This window comes from Dromaius novaehollandiae, chromosome 10 (genome assembly GCF_036370855.1).
Source record: "Dromaius novaehollandiae isolate bDroNov1 chromosome 10, bDroNov1.hap1, whole genome shotgun sequence".
Lineage (NCBI taxonomy): Eukaryota > Metazoa > Chordata > Aves > Casuariiformes > Dromaiidae > Dromaius > Dromaius novaehollandiae.
Genome location: NC_088107.1, coordinates 531,666 through 549,907, shown reverse-complemented (window position 1 = coordinate 549,907; position 18,242 = coordinate 531,666). Strand labels below are relative to the sequence as shown.

At 60.6% G+C, this 18,242-nt stretch overlaps 2 protein-coding genes across 4 annotated transcripts in view; one reads left to right on the top strand and one right to left on the bottom strand.

Annotated features, from left to right (window-relative positions):
* Window positions 1–649: 649 nt before the first annotated feature.
* On the bottom strand, window positions 650–9,758 carry AP3S2 (adaptor related protein complex 3 subunit sigma 2). 2 transcript variants are annotated; one of them, XM_026108028.2, is made up of 6 exons: window positions 9,536–9,754; window positions 8,932–9,023; window positions 8,672–8,783; window positions 6,380–6,451; window positions 2,382–2,489; window positions 650–1,621 (listed from the first exon to the last, which is right to left on the bottom strand). In XM_026108028.2, exons 1-6 carry the CDS (start codon window positions 9,602–9,604, stop codon window positions 1,493–1,495), a joined length of 582 nt encoding a protein of 193 aa, XP_025963813.1. In that variant the 5' UTR covers window positions 9,605–9,754; the 3' UTR covers window positions 650–1,492. The 2 variants fall into 2 exon arrangements, with proteins under 2 accessions (XP_025963813.1, XP_025963814.1); XM_026108029.2 differs by lacking the exon at window positions 6,380–6,451 and having other exon boundaries at window positions 9,536–9,758.
* Window positions 9,759–14,591: 4,833 nt separating this feature from the next.
* Window positions 14,592–18,242, top strand: part of ZNF710 (zinc finger protein 710) — a 46,105-nt gene continuing 42,454 nt past the window's right edge. Inside the window, exon 1 of one of the 2 annotated variants that reach the window (XM_064517786.1) lies at window positions 14,592–15,080. The gene's annotated coding sequence lies outside the window, so the exon portion shown is untranslated. Of the gene's footprint in view, window positions 15,081–15,410; window positions 15,850–18,242 lie in introns of those variants that run through there. The other variant, XM_064517784.1, reaches the window with a different exon arrangement.

Here is an 18,242-nt window from a genome sequence, read left to right as displayed (position 1 = left end):
CCTGCGGCAGAGGGCCAGGCAGGGGAGCCGGCAGGGAGGGCAGTGGGGCAGCAGCAGGTCACAGATGGGCTGCCAGAGCCCTGCCAGGCCACCGGCGAAGGCAGACGGCCACTGCTGCCGCAGCCTCCGCGCGGGGCTGCGCTGCTCCCTCGCCCGCCCCGCAGAGCAGGGCAGGACCTCGGCAAGGCGACCTGCGGGCGCCGCAAGCCCAGGGCACCGGGCAGGGCACGCGGAGCCAAGCCCCTCGCTGACGGCCTCCCGGGAGGACGAAGGGGCAGCGTCCTCCCTGCGTCCCTCACGCCCCAGCTCACCCTCAGCCCAAACTGCCCCGGTCCCAGCAACGCCCCGGCAGCGAGGGGAGAAAGCTGCACCGCCGCACGCAGCGCAGCGGCCGCGGGCCCCGGGAGCACCCTCCCAGCGCTCCCGCTCTGCCCCGCAGCAGCACCCTTGAAGCCCGCGGGCAGGAAAGCCCAGCCCGTCCACGGGCTGCACCGGTGCCGGGGCACCAACGTCCCCCACCGAGAAGCCGCCCTGGGCAGCGCAGCCCGAGCAGGAGCTGCGCGGGGGCCCCCACCCAGGCCCCCCCTCCCAGGCCGCTCCACAGCGCCGCTCCGCCACGGCCCCCGGGCCGGCAGCACCCACACAGACGCAGATTTTCACAGTGGTTTATTAGGACTGGGGATGTTCTCCGGAAGGCTTCAGGCCTCTCTCCGTGCCCACGCCCATGATCCTGGGGACACAGCGGCAGGCCCGGCCCAGCCCAGCCCACTGCACGGCAGGCTGGCTGCTCCGTCCCGCCCTGCTCAGGCAGCCGCAGCTCTGCCATCCTCCCCCTCGCTGCCAGCGTCCCCCCGTACAGCAGAACCATCCCTCTGCCCGGAGCAAGCAGCCCAGCGGGAGCACAGGTGACCAACCCCCACCAGGCTGGCACAGATCTCCTGGCAGAGGGCCCTCACCCAGCGAGCAGGAGCAGTGGGGCACAGGGACGCCAGACCCGTCAGAACACCCCAGCCCGGGGCGGGTGGAGGAGAGGGACAACCCAGGGCTCCTCCAGGAGCCACCAGGGATAGATGCATTTTTAAAACGAGGAGTTCCAGAAGTGCTGGGAGAGACAGGCTTTGGCTTTTCCCACCACAGCTAAAGGAGGGGCTACACATCCACCTGGGAGGGAGGGAGGGGAAGAAAGGCCACCCTTGTCGTTAGGGAGACCAGGGACCACAGCTGAGCTCAAGGTCCAAGGTGAGAGACACACAGCAAGCAGCACCACCCCAACCTTACCGGCCCCACACACCCCATCAGTCCACACACGCTGGCAGCACACCTGGCCCTCCATGAGCTGCACGGGCGAGGCCAGGGCCTGGGACAGGCAGAGGGGACACCCGGGACAGGCAGAGGGAGTCCAGCTGAGACTGGTTCCTCTCAGCTGGGGAGGCAGCCAGGCCACAGCCCGCGTGCACGGACAGCCCTCCCCGCCCGGCCTGCCTAGGGATGCTCACACAAACTGCGACAGGTTGGGCACTTTGATGTTGATGTCTCCGATGTTGATGTTGCGAGGGATCTCCGGCAGGTTGATATTCTTCACAGCGGAGACGGCACGGGAAGGAGCTGCCGAGAGGCCTCCCTGGTGAGGAGAGCAGAGAGGGAAACACGGTGATTGCCAGCCCTTCGTAAGCTCCCCAGACTCCCAGTGCTTACAAGGCTCCAGGCTGATCCTCTGGCTCAGCCTTGTGCTTTGCCAAGGGAGCATTCCCAGTCTGAGCCTCCAGCTCTCCCAGTGCCGTCCTGCCGCTCGCAAGCGCCCAGGCCTGGCTACATCCCACGGCAGGCAGCCAGGCACCCCCGCTTCAGCAGAGGAGCCTGCCTTTCCACCGCCTACCCGATCAATAGACCCAACTGGTTAATAGCACACCGCTGGGAGAGGCAGGGCCGTCCAGGCACTTCCCCCGCCTGCTACCAGGGTGCAGCTGCCTCTTTACAGTGACCCTGCACACAGGGGCAATAGCCACTTTGCACTGCCTCGCTTCATTAATCTCGTTGGAAACACTGATTTCCACGCTCTGACGGCTCCCTACACACCTGAAGGAGTGCAGCAAGGAGCACAGCCGAACGGGGGACGCCGAGCCCTCCCCTGAGGACTCGCACAGGCAGAGCCCGGGCGCGCTGGGAACACCCCACGCGCACGAGCTCCTCTCCCCCACGCTGCAGACCACACGCCCTGCCCCGCCCCGTCAGCCTGCAGCACATCAGACCTGTGGACCACGGACATCCCGGGGAACATTTTGCCCCTCCTGCCAACCTGCACTGCATGCCCAAGCACATCGCACTAAATCCTGTCCTCCCCTGCAGGCCACACCGGGCAGAGCCACAGCATCACCACTCACCTCGGCCTTCTCCAGCTTGCTCTGGGCCTCTGCCTGCGCCACGATCTCGTTCATGTTGGTCTCCAGCACCATGCCCCCTATCACCACCTCCTGCAGGATGTAGTGGACCTGCAAGGCAAAGGAAGGCTGTGGACCAAGTTCAGGTCCACGGGCACGCTGAAAGCGGGAGGGGCCGCAGCCCCCGCAGGCCGGCACGGCTGAACCCCCCGAGACAGCTCGAGTCAGGCAGAGCGGCGGCACCGCAGCGGGGATCCCCTCTCCGCCCAGGCACTGCGCGGAGCCGGACTGAGTGACTGCTGCGCAGGAAGACCAGACATCCTGGGTCTCAGCACCCACTGCAGGGTGAACCGGCCCACGTACTCCTGTGTGGAAGCAGTGCTGGGGGCTGGCATTTCCCCGAGACACACCCACCCACCCCTTACTCCTCTCGGCCAGCAAGCACAGCGAATGCAGCTCTGGCAGCTGGCTGCCCATCCGAGCCGCCCCTGGACCCCCAGTGACAGTCCAGGAAGCCAGATATACTACTTGTACTTCTGCTCCACAGAAGAACTGCCAAAGAGCTGGAGCAAACATTGCCCATCGGACCATTATGCACAACTGCCCCAAGGGAGGCCAGGTCTGGCCCTGTCCCGCTGACACACCCTGGCTGCAATATCCCTGATGGCTGCACTGAAGTTTGATCCTTCTCCATAGCAGAAAACCTCTCTTAGCCAGGGCCGTAGCTCCTTCCAGGGAACAACTCCCCTGCCTCGAAAGCATACATGAGAACAGCGGCCTCAAGGCACTGGGACCAGGACCCTTCACAGAGCAGCAGTGATCTGAGGGCCCCTCTGGTGCCACCAGGTAGGACACTTTTCCCAAAACCAGTTTCTTCCATCTGGAAAGCCAGGCTGGAAACAGCTGGGAGAATACAGTGCAATCACGGCATTAGACAAGGCCTGTCTTGGCTGACAACCCAAGACAAAAGAAAACAGGACCACAGGTGGGCTTGACGATGCTGTGCTGCTGCGAGACACCTTCAGCTGCACCATGCAGCACAGCACAGACTTCCTTGCTGACTCTGCAGTCTCCAACAGCAACCCAGCACAGATAATGAATTTATGGGTCTCTGCATACTTCCGTGAAATAGGCTATTACTGCAAGATGGTTAAGTTATTATATTGTTTTATGGTTTCACGAGGGTTGATTGCACTTGCAAATAGGGTGACGCAAATACATGCAGAGTAACACTGTGAAAAATAAAGCAAGCTAGAGAACCTACTAGAAGGGTAAAATCCAGCTTTGCCCAACTATGAGCCTGATGCCCCTGTAACGCTTCTCTGTGGGTCCTGCCCTGCTCTCACAGTGCCAGGAGCCCCAAGGTGTGCTGTGAGCAGTCTTTCAGCAGTGCTGCACAGGGAAAGCCAGTTGCCATACGTACCCTTTCTGGGACATCCACACTAACCCAATTGCTTCCAAGCACCACAGCACAGTAATTGCTCTCCCACAGCCCCAGCGTCCACTGATGCCTAGCCCTGCAAACGCACCAACGGGACACTGCTAGCAGCTCTCCGCAACAGGAGAGCATCTGGGCTGCAGGAAATGTTGTTCCTTCAAGATCTGGCTTCAGTCCAAATTGGACCAAAACCAACAGGGCATAAATCCCAAGAAAGCTTTGTTTTCAGAAACGAAACACAGCACTTCCTGAACAAAACGTGTCCTCTCTGGGACCTTGCAGCTGCTTGGAAAAACTCACGTTCTCATCCAAGGCATGAAGCACAACCAGGGTCTGTACAACAGGACCGTGCCATCATCCAGCCTGTCCTGAGTCTCTCCAGCCAGCTCCAGCTCCAGCCTCTCCTTGTGAAAGGAGGATCCCCGCAGCTTTACGATTCCTGCTTCCAAAGCTGAGAGCCTAAGAGCACTGGTGTCACCGGCTGCCTGTGAACCACAAACCTGACAGCCCCAGTCAGCTGCATGCCACAAGACCAGGGACCAGAAACCTGCAGAAGCTCTCATTTCAGGGATTTCACGCTGTTGCCCCACAGGGCCCAGGCAAGGCTGCGTCCAAATCCTAGCCAGAACCTGCTGCGCTCTGGATATTAACAACCAAAGGCTCAGCTCAACAAGTGAGCATTTTCCAGTGGATGTTGGCTTACTCTCTCCCCTGTTCTTGTCAGGAACTCGCAAGCTTTGTAATTAATCAGCCAGAGCAGAAGGTAGCGCCATGCCCAACCTTTCCTGCACAGCCTTTGACAAACTGAAGCTGGGAGGTAGGGGGTCTGTGAGAGAGCACCGGGGCAACAATGCGGCTGCAGAAAGTCCTGCCCAGGCATCAGATGGGGCAGGACATGGAAACCAGCACAACGTACCTACGGATTTTCGGCACCTTCAACAGCACAAGCCTGTAACCTAGCACTTGGAACCACTGGCACTCAGCAGGAACACATTTGGGAAACAAGCAAATGCTAAATATAGAAAGACAGAGTAAGTCCAAACAAGAGGACCAACTGATAGTGGCCAAGGACTGAAGTCAAGGCTGGAAAACAAAAGGAGCACAGAACCAGAAAAAAACAAACCTAACTAGTATGAGAGCCTTGGGGCTGACTGAGCCTAGTATTTTCCCTGTAAGAAATTTTCCCTGACTTCTGCCTCCTCTGAATCCTTGGCTTGGCAAGAGTTTAGAGGAAGAACACTTCGTGCTAATGCTGGCAAAATGCACAAGCAATAAGAATAACCTCCTCTGCCTGTGGAATCACTGTAAAGCTGCCAGGTCTTGGTCACTCCCCAAACTGAGTGAATGAGAGTGTATCCTTCCCCAGACACTGCCACAGAAGATGTGGGTTGCTGCCATCACTTCTCCCTCAGCTACTCCTCACCAACTTCCTCCTTCCTCTCCCTCTCCTTTTGTTTGCTTTGATAAGAGTGTTTTTTGCTGACAAGACAATCGACCTTATACCACTTCTGCAAGTTTACATACAAGCAAACTATAAAGTCGAAATCTTAATCAGTTGCTAGCACATTTAGCTGCTCCAGAGCATCTTCTAAGAATATTTGCTAACTTCATTTCTCTACCAGGGAATTTATAAATAAGAATCACCAACAGAAAGGAAACATTTTACAGCTTTACTGATCTTTTCACTCCTCATTTTTGTTGGTATGTTTTGTCTTCAGCAAAGCAGGAACAAAATCTATCAGCAGCAACACAAGTCCAGTACACATCAGCTGCCTGTCTCTCCTGTCCCTAAGAATAATCCCTGCTATCTTCAGCTCCATCTAGAAGATGATCAAAGAGAATAGTTTCCCACCCAGAAACTCTGACCAGCCAAGGAGGAAGCACTAAAGACTGTGGCTCAAACAAAAGTTTATCAAACGCCCTGTATTCCACACAGTCCCATTGTTTTTCCCTTGTTTTCTGCAGCTCTGATGAAACATTAACAAGACTAAATAGTGTCTCACAGTGCAGTAAGAGTTAAAATGCCTATATACAAAGGCAGATTCCTGTTAAATTCCATCAGTGCTGGCCACTGTGCAAAAGGTGAAGAATGAAGCCTCAGCATGGATCCCTGTCACATGAACACGTGTTTACGCAGCATGTCTATGGCAATTACCAGAACCAACCTGTACCCAAAACCCAACTGCTTTGTTGTAGCAGAGATCACAGCCCCACAACAGCAACGCAGCAGGGAACTGGGGCGAGTGCTTTGAACCTAAAGCTGGCTTGCACATGGAGGAGTCAGAACACAGCCAAGCAACTCAGATCATTCGCAGGACATGGCATGAGCAGCTTACAAAGAACACGTACTGACAATTTCCCTAGCCAGAATTTTGACCTCCGTCAGGGAATTGATCCCTAACTTAGCAACAGGCTCTCCTGAAAGGCTCAAGGGCTCAAAGCCAAGCCTACTTTTGGACTCGGGAATGGACGTGCTAGAGAAGGCAGAGCTCAAAAGCAGCAGGATGCTGGGATGAAACAAAAGGTGGTGGCCTAGAGGAGCACACAGGAGCCTAGAACCCACCTTGTCCATGTGAAAGATGAGGTCCAACTCACAGACATTCTCAAAGCACTTGTCCAGTGTCTCCACAAACACCTGAGGCAGGAGGAAAGGAAGGTCAGGACAGAATATAATAGCAAGATGCTTCCTGCACACAGCACCAGTGCCTGCACATGTAAAAAGCTGCAGCCATGGCCAGAAACTGTGAGCTCACTCACTGCATCCCAGGCTTTTACCCTGAACAGGAACAAATTCCTCTTCAAAACCCCATTTACTCTCAATGCTAGTAAAGCACCCACTCCCAGGGCAATCACACACAGGCTCAGCCCCAGGAGGCCGGCCAGGGCCCTGACTCCAGCAGGGCAGCAGCATCCAGGGGCGCGCGGAGGACTGGGGCTCTGCGCAGAGCACGCCGAGGCAGCGAGGCAGAGCTGCGAGCCAGATGCCTGCAGGCAGCAGCCAGACAAGGAGGCCTCCTTCCACCCAGGCACTGCCCGGTGGTGCTGGGTGCCAACACGCTCTTAATGCCAGCCTGCGCGAAACCACAGAAACCAGATCAAAAAGCCCACACTGCTACCTGCTTTAGTTCCTAGGAGAAAACTTGTCTTGGCAAGGGGCATGTGGCTGGAACACGAGCCTGGCCCTGGCTGAGCCTGCTATGAACGGACTGCATGGCTGGTGCAATACCAGCAGACTCAGAGGGTTCTTCCTCTTCCTCTGAACCATTACTCCTACCCCGTTGCTATTGTCTTCAGTTGTTCCTGGTGCTACCCACATCAACCGGAACCTCCAGTTTCAAGTGTGTGGTTTGAGCCCAAGTCCAAAGAGCCTGGCACACGGTAAAGCACACTGGAACACAGTACTCAGCCACTCTGGGGAAAAAACAGGTGCCAACACCCTGATAAACTGCATTCACAGGGCCCTGGCTGGGACAATGGCTGGTCATTGTGTTCCTCCATAAGGGCCAGGCTAGCAGTCACCTAGAACAGCTTGAAAGGATTTGAAATACGGGAACTACGTGATAACAGCAGGGGATCCGAGCAGGGCATGAACCCTGTTGGGGAAGGGGAAGGACAACTGAGAAGTGTTGGTATGTTACAGTACAAAACATGAATAGGACAAGCGTGAAATGCTCTACAGTTGGGAACTCTTCTCCACAGACAATTCCCAGCTAGGAAAACTTCATTTCTAGCTTAGGATCTTTGAAAAGAAAAGCTAGAAAAGGTGATTTACATGACACTGCCATGGTGCTGTTTTCCAGAGTTTGACAAGTGTGTGGAAGACCACTCCAAAAGGAACAGCCTGCTCCAATGGGCCAAAATACTAACTCTGTCACATGCTGCTGTGGCTTCAAACTTGAAAGGAAAGAAAGGGGAACTTGTAAAATAAATTAGGGACTGGTGTACACAGGAATCTTCTCAAAACTCATTCAAAGTAACTAAAGGCATAATTCTAACATTAACTAAACTGCATTAAACCACTGCACAGACACTCTCACATGTGCCTTCAACTTGGTTTAGCAGAGGTCCCTTTAGAAGTCCACATAGTGACTGAATGCACTTTTTAAAAATTCACTTTTTAAGAAGTTTATTCAGACTTTCCCGTGTGTTTCCTTGTAGACGAGTTTTGAGTTATGTATCAGCTAACACATGTCCAGCACCACCCTCCCCTGTCTGAGCTCACAAGAGAACAGCTTCTCAGTCACTTCCAGGAAGCTGTTAGAGACATGTAAATGCAACGTAAAAGGCTGGACTTCCAGGCAGCGGAGGAAAGTACCCAGCGGCCTCTCACGGCTAAGCACAGCAGCCACTTTGCAGAGCTCCTGGTACTACTCCGGAGGCAGATGCAGAGGGCATGGGACGCTTCACGTGAGCAGCGCTTTGCTGATCCAAGGCTCTCCGCAGGCTCTCAGTTCTAGCACCTTCCCCCTGACGCTGACACCCCCCCAGTCCTGGATTCAGGGATGTCTCCTGCACCGTCCACAGCTGCACCCAGAGAGGCACAGCCCTGGCCAGGGACACGCTCTTTCAGCATGACCTCTAGCTTCTTTCGCACTCACTTCAGCCAGCCCGGAAAGGAGGGTCTATATGGGGGGGGGGGGCGGCTCGTAACCTACGCTGCAGACGCTCGCTCTGCCAGAACTGGGGCATCGCAGCACATCCAGCTGCTCTGTGAGCGTCTCTGCCCAGCGCTGCCCAAAAGCTCGGGGGCAGAGAAGGAGCAGCAACCGCTGCCCCAGCGCGGGGTGGGCTCCGCTGTGTGCACGCTCGCTGCGGCCTCCCTCCGCCAGCGAAACTTCGCTCCAGAGAGACCAACCTGGATGAGGTCCAGAATGCCCAGCTCGCTCTCCGAGGAGTCCACGCAGAACACGAAGTACAGCGTGGCATAGTGGCGGTAGATCAGCTTGTAATCCGAGCCACCAAACAGGCTGCAGAGACACAGGGAAGGGATTCAGGAGCAGGCGCCCCTTGGGGCCTGAGGCACCTGCCGCAGGAGGAGGGATGCAGCCGGCTGCCCCCGGGCGAGAGAAGCCCGCGGCACAGCCGCCCTCCGGGCAGCGAGGGGCACGAGGTTACCTGCCGCACTCCAGGAAGTTGCAGATGTGGTCATCCCGCTTGAGGACCAGGTGGAAAGTCTCTCGGATAATTTGCTGCTGGACCTCCTCTGCCTGCAGGGAGGCAAGACAAGCACCCATGGGCCCGCCGTCGGGGAAGGCGCAGAGTACCCGCGTCCCCGCTCTCCCCCGCTGCTCTGGGGCCAGCAGAGCTTGAGGGACGCCATGAGCCAGCCGCTCTCGGTGGGAAGGGGAGGCCACGGCTCCCTCTGCCACGGGAACAGCTGCTGGGGCAGCCTGCGGGACCCGACCCGGGACATCCGAGGGGTCGGGCCGGGGCGCTGGGCTGAGCGGTGCCTGCGGCCCAGCACGGACAGGGCCCCTCACCCCCACGGGCGCACAGCGACTGCCTCGGCTGCAGGCGCCCTTCCCGGGGAAGCGGGGCCGTCGCAAGCCCTGCCCTGGGCCCAGCCGGGGGGCGACCGCAGCCACCCCGCACCGTGCGGCTCCCCCCCACCAGCCCCACGGTGGGCCTGGCCGCCACCCCCCGCGGGCACGCCTCCCCCCCAGCCCGCAGGGGCCGGGCCCGGTGCCGGTGCCCCAGCGTCGCCGCGGCCGGCCCGCACCAGGCGCTGGTAGAAGCGGACGAGCCGCGGCTTGCCGTGGTTGTTGAACACCAGGATGGCGCTGATCATCCCGGCGGCGGAGGGGCCGGGCCGGGCCGCGGCTGGGACCGGAGCCGGGACCGGGCCGGAAGACGAACCGGGCCGCCGCCCCCGCGGAAGCCCCTCGCCCGCCCCGGAAGCGCGGCGCGGCCTCGGGGCGGCGCCGAGGGCCCGGCCAGGCCCCGCCGCGCCGGGTGCCCAGCCCCGCCTTCCCCGGCCCCGGCCCCGGCCCCGGCCCCGGCCCCGGCCCCGGCCCCGGGCGCCGCTCCGCGGGCAGCCGCCGCTCAGGCCGGGGAGCGGGGCAAGGCCGAGGCGGCTTTCGAGCCCCTTGCGGGGGCTCCGGCCGCGGCCAGGCGGCCTGGAGCGGGGGCCGGGCCCCGCCTCGCTATCGGGCCGGAGCGGGGCAGCCTACAGGCTCGGCCCCGCTCCCGGCGCCTGTCGCGACAGAGCCCCGACAGGCAGCGTCGCGACAGCACCCGCCTGCGCCGCCAGGGAGCGCGCGAGCCTTGGGGCGACGGGAGCCGCGCGGGGTCACGCTGCGGCGGGGAGGGGGCGGGGCTTCCCTGGAGGCCACGCCCGCCCTTAAAGGGGGCTCGCGGGCGGGGTCAGGGGTCACGGCGGGGGTCAGGGGTCGCGGCGGGACGGCGGCCGAGGTGGCCGCGCGTTTGGCCCGGTCGTGCCGTGCCGTGCGGAGCCGCGCGGTGGCCCAGCGGCGGGGCCGAGGGGAACGGCCGCGGGCTCGGAGGGCTGGGGCTGCCCCCTCCGCACGGCTGCGCCCGCGGCCCCGGCCCCCGCGAGCAGCAGCTCCTCCAGAGCGGGGCCCGGGCCCGGCACCGCCGGCAGCGAGGAGCGCAGGGCTCTGCCTCTTCCCCGGCCACCGGCTGTCCGACCGGGATTGTCCCGGGGATGAACGGACCGGGCTGCCGCGGGCCGGGCGAGGGGAGCCCATCGTGGGGAGGAACGTGATCCCACGGGCGCCCAGCTGCCCTGTGGGCAGTCTTTGTGCGCGGCTCGCCCCGTCGCCGGCTGGGTGCCGCGCGCTGACAATGCGCTTTCATCGGCGGAGACAGGCGCAGCGCTGGCGCCGGGCCTCCCCGCCCCAGGCCCTGCCGCGGCACGCGGAGCCAGGCAGTGCCCCGGCGCCCGCCCCAGCACCGCGTTGCCACCAGAGCTCCCAAACAGCAGGTGGATTTCTGACAAGCGTGCCGGCGCTTGCAAGCCCCGAGGAGCCAATGTGCACCGCCATCGCCCCTGTGCAGAGAGGGTGGTGGGGTCACCGCCGCCCTGCCCTGGGCCTGGGCACCACCACACGTCCGGGTGTCTGTGGCAAGGGCTGGCTGCTGCTCCCAGCCTGCTGCGGGTGGATGCGCTGGGAGCTGGAGCCTTGCGGTCCGACCCGACGGGGCTGGCGGAGCTGCAGCACGGCCTGCTCGGCACCCCCCTGCCGCCCCGCGCTGCTGGCGCCCCACAGCTCTGCCTTTCCGGGAACACCTTTCTGCGGGGTGACACCTCGGTGGCCGGTGGTCGTCTGTACTGGGCTCAGCACAGGCTGATGGCTCCCAGGGAAAGGCCCCGGCCCCGTCAGCCCCGTTGCCATAGCGCCCCGCGGGGTGGTCCCCTCCCACCCAGGGATGCTTTTCAGTGCCAGCTTTCCTGGACACCGCCCCACCCGCTGCATGTGTGGCCCGCGCTCCACCCAGACCAGTGCTCCTCCGCTGTGTCGCAGCGCTCTGCTCACGTTGGAGCCTTTCTTTGAACGGGCTGAGCGAGCCGGGTTGCTCTGCAGGACGACTATTATTTAGCGTGCTGCCAGCTTCGGATTATCCTCGAGCCGTAGCAGTGAACATTTCATATTTACTTCTAGATCATCAACCAAAACAGCGAAGGGGATCGCACACAGAGCTGATCTCTGTGAGCCCCTCCAGAAACTCCACCACTGGATGGTGACCACCTGTTGACAAATAGTTTTTAGATCTGTGAATGAGCTCATGCTTAGGCTGCTTAAGAGGTATTTTGAGGAGGAAAGGGAGAAAGCATAGCACATGACAATCGCAGTTGCATCAGGTGCTTTTTAAGTACTAGAAAATCAAAAAGAAAGCAGCAAAGGGCAGATGATCCAGGATTAATATAAAGGAATAGCACAACCATGTAGGCATACAATCAAAAAGGCCAGTGTATGATATGAGTTACAACTAGCAAGGGACATAAAAAGCAACAAGAAAGGGATTCAATGCGCTGTACAAAAGTACTAGAAGAAAGGGGGAGACAGAGGAAAATAAAGATCTATTACTTAACAGGAAAAGGGAGTAAAATAACCAAGGACACAGAAAGCCTCTTTGCTCCAGTCTTCAGATAAAAAGGTTAATTGTGACCAGAGATTTAACAACTACTTTTAACAAAGGGAGAAGGCCAGCCCGGAGAAGATCCGGGTGAAAGGATACGGAGGTGCATTAGGTTTGGGTCAGCGCAGCCTGAGAAACCACCCAGAGCAGATAAGGAGTTAGCCAAGACCCTGGTGGAGCCGCGAGGGCTCTCGTGGAAAGCTCCCGGAGGAGGAGAGGCCCAAAGGGCTGGGGAAGGGTGAGCACCGCACTCGTTCTTAAAAGAGGCGGGGGGAATCATCCCCGTGGACATGGTATCGTCCTGGCTCCCAGCGTGATACCAGAACAAATCATTAAACAATCAGTGGACGTGCCCCAAAGGATGATACGGTGATAAAAGATAGCGTAGATTTTTCAAGAAGCAATCACGTCAACGTCAGCCTGGCTTCCTCCCGTGGCAGGGTAACGGCCTTGCGAAGGAAGGGGAGCAGTGAACACCGTACATCTCGATCTCGGGGAGGCTTCCAACACTCTTCCACATGATATTCTCATAACCAAACTAACAAATCGTGCTGCAGACAGAAACACCAGACAGTGGTTCGGCTGCACCCAAACAACAACTGCTTGACGAACTGCACCGATGAATGGTAGCGGTGTCAGACCAGGAGGGCATTTCCACTGGGTCTGTCCTGGGCTCCTTTCTAGTCCGTATTTTCATTAGGGACTTGAATGATGGGATAGAGAATACCCTTACAAAAACTGCATATGACATCAAGCTGGGAGGGGCCAGAAGCACCGGGGAGGACAAGCTCTGAATTCAAAAGGATCTCAACAAATTGAAGACCTGGTCCAAAATCAACAAGATGAAATACAGTGAAGAGAAGTACAAAGCACTGCTCAGGAAGGAGAACTCACATATACAAAATGAAGAATAACACCACCAGCAAAAGCAGTGCTGCAGGGAGGATCACTGCGCTTTCCTCCTCCACGCAAGCCAGCTGAGAGGAAACATGGCAGCTGTCTTCTGCTGCGTGCATGGTGTTAAAAAAGCAGCACGGACCAAGAAACAAGGAAGGGATCAGCTTAGCAAAGTGACCTCAGCTGAGCATCAGGGAATAATTTCAACTGCTCCTTCCAGGAAACCTCCCAGTCCGGCACCTGTTGGTGCTGAATTTCCTTCAGCGGAGGTTGAAGGCTGCGCTAGATAACAGCCTGTAAAAACGGTTCAGCTAGGCTCCATCACCCGCACAGGCCGCTTCTGGCCCTCCCTGTGGGTCTGCGGGAAGCAGGGAGGTGAGGGCTGTGGGGCCAGGGCCGGGCTGGGCCGGGGAGGCGAGGGCCATGGGGCCGGAGGGGCGAAGGCCATGGGGATGGGGACAGGACGGGGAGGTGAGGGCTATGGGGCCGGAGGGGCGAAGGCCATGGGGATGGGGACAGGACGGGGAGGTGAGGGCTATGGGGCCGGGGGGGCAAGGGCCGGCTGCGCCATCGCACCACACGCCCACTCCTCCGCCAGGCCGGTCACCGCCGGCTGCCCCTCGGCCAGGCCTCGGAGGGGCTGCTGCTGATTGGCTGCCCGCACCCACACTAGGGGCCAGGGATTGGCTGCGCCTCGGGAGGACACCAGATCTACAGGCCGCTGATTGGCTGAGGCTTGTGCAGACATCCGCCATTCCTCAGGCGGCGGGAGGGGGCAGACGTGCTGATTGGCCGAGGCTGCTGCAGGGCTGCTCTCTGGGCATGCTGATTGGCTGAGGCGGCTGCGGGGCTGCTCTCCGGACATGCTGATTGGCTGAGGCGCTGGGGCCGGGGCGGCAGGTGACGGCCGTGTGCATCGGCCCCCTCAGCGGCAGGACAGGGCCGCCCGGCCCCCCCAGCCCTCTTCCCCTCCGCGCAGGCCCCTCGTCGCGGCTCGTCCCGGCCGCGTCCCCCGGCTCTCCGGGGAGGGGGAACTCCCGCCTCGCCCTCTCAGGGGGGATTTAACCGTGGCCCGGCGCTGGCGAGCGGGTGCTGAAGGGGCACCGGCTGCCCCCCCCCCCCGAGTGCCTCCTGCCCTCCGCCCCGCTGCCCCCCCGCGTCCCGCTGCGAAGCGAAAGCCTTGCCGCGAGGGCAGGCGGACTGCGGACGGGCACAGAGCCGGGATCGCGTGTGCGGAGCGAGTTTCCTTCAGCGGGGGTTACAGGCCTTTAGCTTTCTGCAGATGCTGGAACGGGCAGGCTCCGTCTGTAGCAGCGCTCGTGCGGGGAGGACTGCGAACACGAGCGCAAATACGGGAATATTCGCAGTAGATGGTTGGTTCCTGGGGTGCTTCGAAGGAGGCCAGGCGGAGAGCAGAGGTCCTGTCAGATGCGCTGCCCGACCAGCCCTCCCTCGCACAGCAGATACACGAAGCAACGAGCGCAAACGTTCCCAGCTTAAACACACTGACATGCTCAGATTCCACCTCACACAAAAATACTGGAAATGAAAGTCTATCTGCAAGACAAAAGGCTACGTCCTTCAGCCCAACTCTTTCCCGCGATGAGCTGACCTACTCGAGTTGCTCCCACGAAGATCAGCATCCTCCTCTTCGGGCGCACCTCACCCCATCTCTCGTGCCTGCACCCACACCCTTTCCCTCGTTCGCTCCCCGAAAAGGGGGGCTTCACCCTTCCCTCGCATCACAGCGGCAGAAGTGAGAGCACGTGGTTGTAGGACACGATTCCCCGCAGTGCCCTGAGCTGTCCACCACGGCTCCTGCTCCCAAGGCACCAGCGGCTCCCGCACCTCGCTCCAGCATCGCCGCCTCACCCCCGTCCCCTCGCTGCGCTCCACCGCCCCAGGTCCTCGTCCATCCTAGCTCCCGCCCTGCCAGCGTGCGGCCTCCGTGGGGACCCAGGCAGCATCCCCTGACCACAAGGTTCTCCCAGAGATTTCTGGGACGTAAGAAATTCTGCTAATTCAGAAGGCTGGGCCCGTCCTTTCGGGGGGAGGCAAGCCTCGACTGCAGCTTGCACACAGTAAGCCCTGTGAGGTCTCCGGGTCCCGCGTGACCGCTCTGAAGCGGGTGTGTTCACGGCCGAGGACAGCGATGTCCCGCAGCTCACTGCCGCGCTAGGCCAGCGATTCCGAAACGCGCTTGCCGGGGAGCCAAGCCTCATCGCCCGCCCGCGCAGCCGTGCTCCTCGGAGGTGCTTTGGCCACACGTAAGCGGAAAAAAACTCGCTCGGGAGCCCTTCTGTCGGCCTGCGAAGGGCGGCAGCCCTGGAGCCCAGGCCGGAGCAAAACCCGGGGCGAGACCTGCCAACCGCCCGCCGAGGGCAGCTCCTCGGGCAGTGGCCGGACCTGGCGCCGGGGCTGCGGGAGCCGGCGACGCCGCGGGGAGCCCGGGGATGGTGGGGGGAGCCCGGCGGCAGCAGGACCACCCGCCCCCGGCCCCGGCTCCAGCCCCGGCCCCGCCACAGGTGGTGGCGGCGCCCGGCCCCGGCGCGGCTCCGCGGGGGAGGACAGCGGCCCCGTCGCCGCGGCCGGGCCGGGCCGGGCCGGAGCCCGGGAGCGGCGGGCGGGGGCGCGGAGCCCTCTCGGAGCGGGAGAGAGCAAAGAAAACTTGGGCTGGCGCAGGAGGGGGGAGAGGAAGTGAGAACACAAAAGAGAGATAAAAGGGCTGCTCTCCTCCGTCTCGCTTTCTCTCTCCCTTTCTCTCGGAGCCGAGTTAGGAGGAGCTGTTTTGCATCCCTTCACGTCAGCCCTGCCTCATTCCCTTCTTCCTTCCTGCTGCACGGAGCGACAGACAGACGGACCCGAGCGCCGCCGGCAGCGCGGAGCGCCGCGCCGCACCGGGACCGCGGCCGGGGCCGCCGGAGCCGCAGCCGCAGCCGCAGCCGGAGCCGGGGCCGCGGCGGGCGGCGGCAACTCCGCCCGGGCCGGGGCGCGCCGAGCCCCCGCCCGCGGAGCCGCCGCGGCCGGCAGCGCACGGTGAGTCCCCGCCGCCGGGCGGCCCAGCGGCGCCGGCCGGGCCCTCCGCGCCGCCCGCCCCGCCCCGCCCCGCCGCAGGCCCGGCGCGGGGCCGCCGACATGTCGCCTGCGCCGCCGCCGCCAGCGCCCCGCATGCGGGAGCGGGGATCGGAGCGAGATGGCGGAGGGAGGCGGGGGCGGGGGCGGAGGAGGAGCGGGCGCGGCGCGGGGCCGCCGCTCCGCGCTGCCCGCACGTGGGGCCGCCGCCGCCGCCAAGTTGCGCCGCCGCCGCCGCTCGCAAAGTTTCGCCGCCGCGGCCGCGGGGCCGCCGAGTTGGGCACTTACCTGTTGCGGGGCCTCGCGGGCGGCCGCCGCGGGGAAGGTCCCGCGGCCGGAGCGCGGGGCGCGGAGCGGGGCCGGGGGGGGCTCTGCCCCAGCGCCTCGGCCCTCCGGGGCCCCGCGGCCCCGCTCCGCGCCCCGGCGGCGGCTGCTCCGCGCCCGGCAGCGCCGTCACGTCGCGGCGGCAGCGCGGCCGGGCTGGGCCGGGCCGGGCCGGGCCGGGCCGGGGGGGGGACGGGACCGGCCCGCGGCCTCTGCGCGGCGGCGCCCCGAGTTCGGGCACGGCCGCGGGGCGGTGGGAGCTGGCGTGGCCGCGGCCGCTGTCCTGGCTCGGGGCTGCCGCCCGCGCACCGTCGCTTGCGATCGGGGAAAGAAGGTGCCGGGGTGGGGGGGAGAAATGACAGACGCCTCGGTTCCCCCGGGGGTGCGGGGGGCTCGGGTGCCGCGGGCGCGGCGCTGGGAGAGCCCCAGGTGCCGGGTGCGACGGGGCTGGTGTCGCCCGCTTTGTCACACGAGCACTGGGGGCTCCTCAAAACTTCGGAGCTTCCCCTGCCGCTGCCGGCCAGGAGCTCGCGGGAGGAACCTCGGCCCGGGTCGCAGATGTCGTGTCCGCAGTGTCTCGTCCCTGCTGGCGACTCGCTTGTTCTGTCTTTCTGTACCGGGGAAAGTGGCTCATCAGGGAACTTTCTGTTTCTAAACCCTTTGATAGCTCCATGTTAATCAACAGGATGTGAGAGTTAAATTAGTTATAATTAATTAATTAGTCAATCATTAGCAGTTTCTTTATAAGCATTCTGTGTGTCACAAGAAGGTGGAATGATGCAAGTGGAAGATGTTGTCCTAGGAGTTTAGCTGCTCAAAACATCCAAAAGCTGGAAAGAGCCAAGGTGAAAAAGGCCGGTACGCTGGGGTTTCTTCAGACACGCACGCTTCGGTCAGGGAGGACTCGGTTTCTTCCAGCGCGTCTGAGTTAAGTTTGTTTGCTTCTAGGCATCACTGATTTAAGCCAGTCTAATGAAATCATATACTCCGTGGTTCCTGAGAACAGTGCTTAAGTATGATTTGTGCAGGTAGTCTGGACTGGCCATAACTTTTGCAAATGCAGCTGAGGTTAGTGGGAGACCTTCAAACCACTGTTTTCCCAGGTAGACTTTGGAGAGGGTGCGAAAAGGGGCATAGTTTCACCGTCTCCTCTGGAACTCTTCAAGAATAACTGACTTTTGACAGTAAACTGAGGAGTGGCCTGTGGGACAGGAAAAATCATTTTTGGCAGGACAATGGAAATGCTTGTTTCTGCACACTGAAAGAATAGTGGAAGGAGTGGGGCATGTTCTTGTAACTGAGATCCACCAGAAACGGAGACTAAATAAATCCCATACTGAGTCAAGGTTCCTGTTCTACAAGTAGGTTTAAACAGACGCCCTCTTTAAATATTGATCACATATTCATTATTCCCTATAAAAAGTTAAATTAAATAGATTTTAGTAAGTTGAGCTCTGTTACACGCAGTGAAACATTTCCTAATTCAACTTAATAGGTAACTCAGAGGATCGGAAGTAAATACCTGAAGTGGATAGAGTGAAAGCCGCCTTCCACAGTGCCCGAGTAACACGTTTTGCGTTGAGTGAGACCGCTTTTGACATCACCAGTGTTTGGTTTAGTCTTTAGGAAGTGATCTTCGTTGTTTTATTGGACTATAATGCATAAAAGGTTTTTCACTGATAAATGAGGTTAGGAAACACTGTAGAGAGACGGTGACTGTAAACTTCAGACTGCTCTAGTGAGTGGTTAGAAATGTTGTGGATGGACAGCACGATGTTGTCGTGCTGACGGAACATGCCAGCACACAGTCCCAGGTGAGAGGGTTACACACAAACATGCCGCGCTGGTGAAGGCGCACTTTTTTACATTTATTTTTTGGCTGAGAAGTAGGCTCCAATGCAGCATGTGCTTAAGCACAGTCTCCTTAATATCAGCTGAACTAGTCAGGTACTTGGATGTTTTGCCACATCAGGACCAAAACAAAAGAAATGGCAGGCAGAGGTGAGTGGCGAGTTGTGATTGCTGTTGCCGAT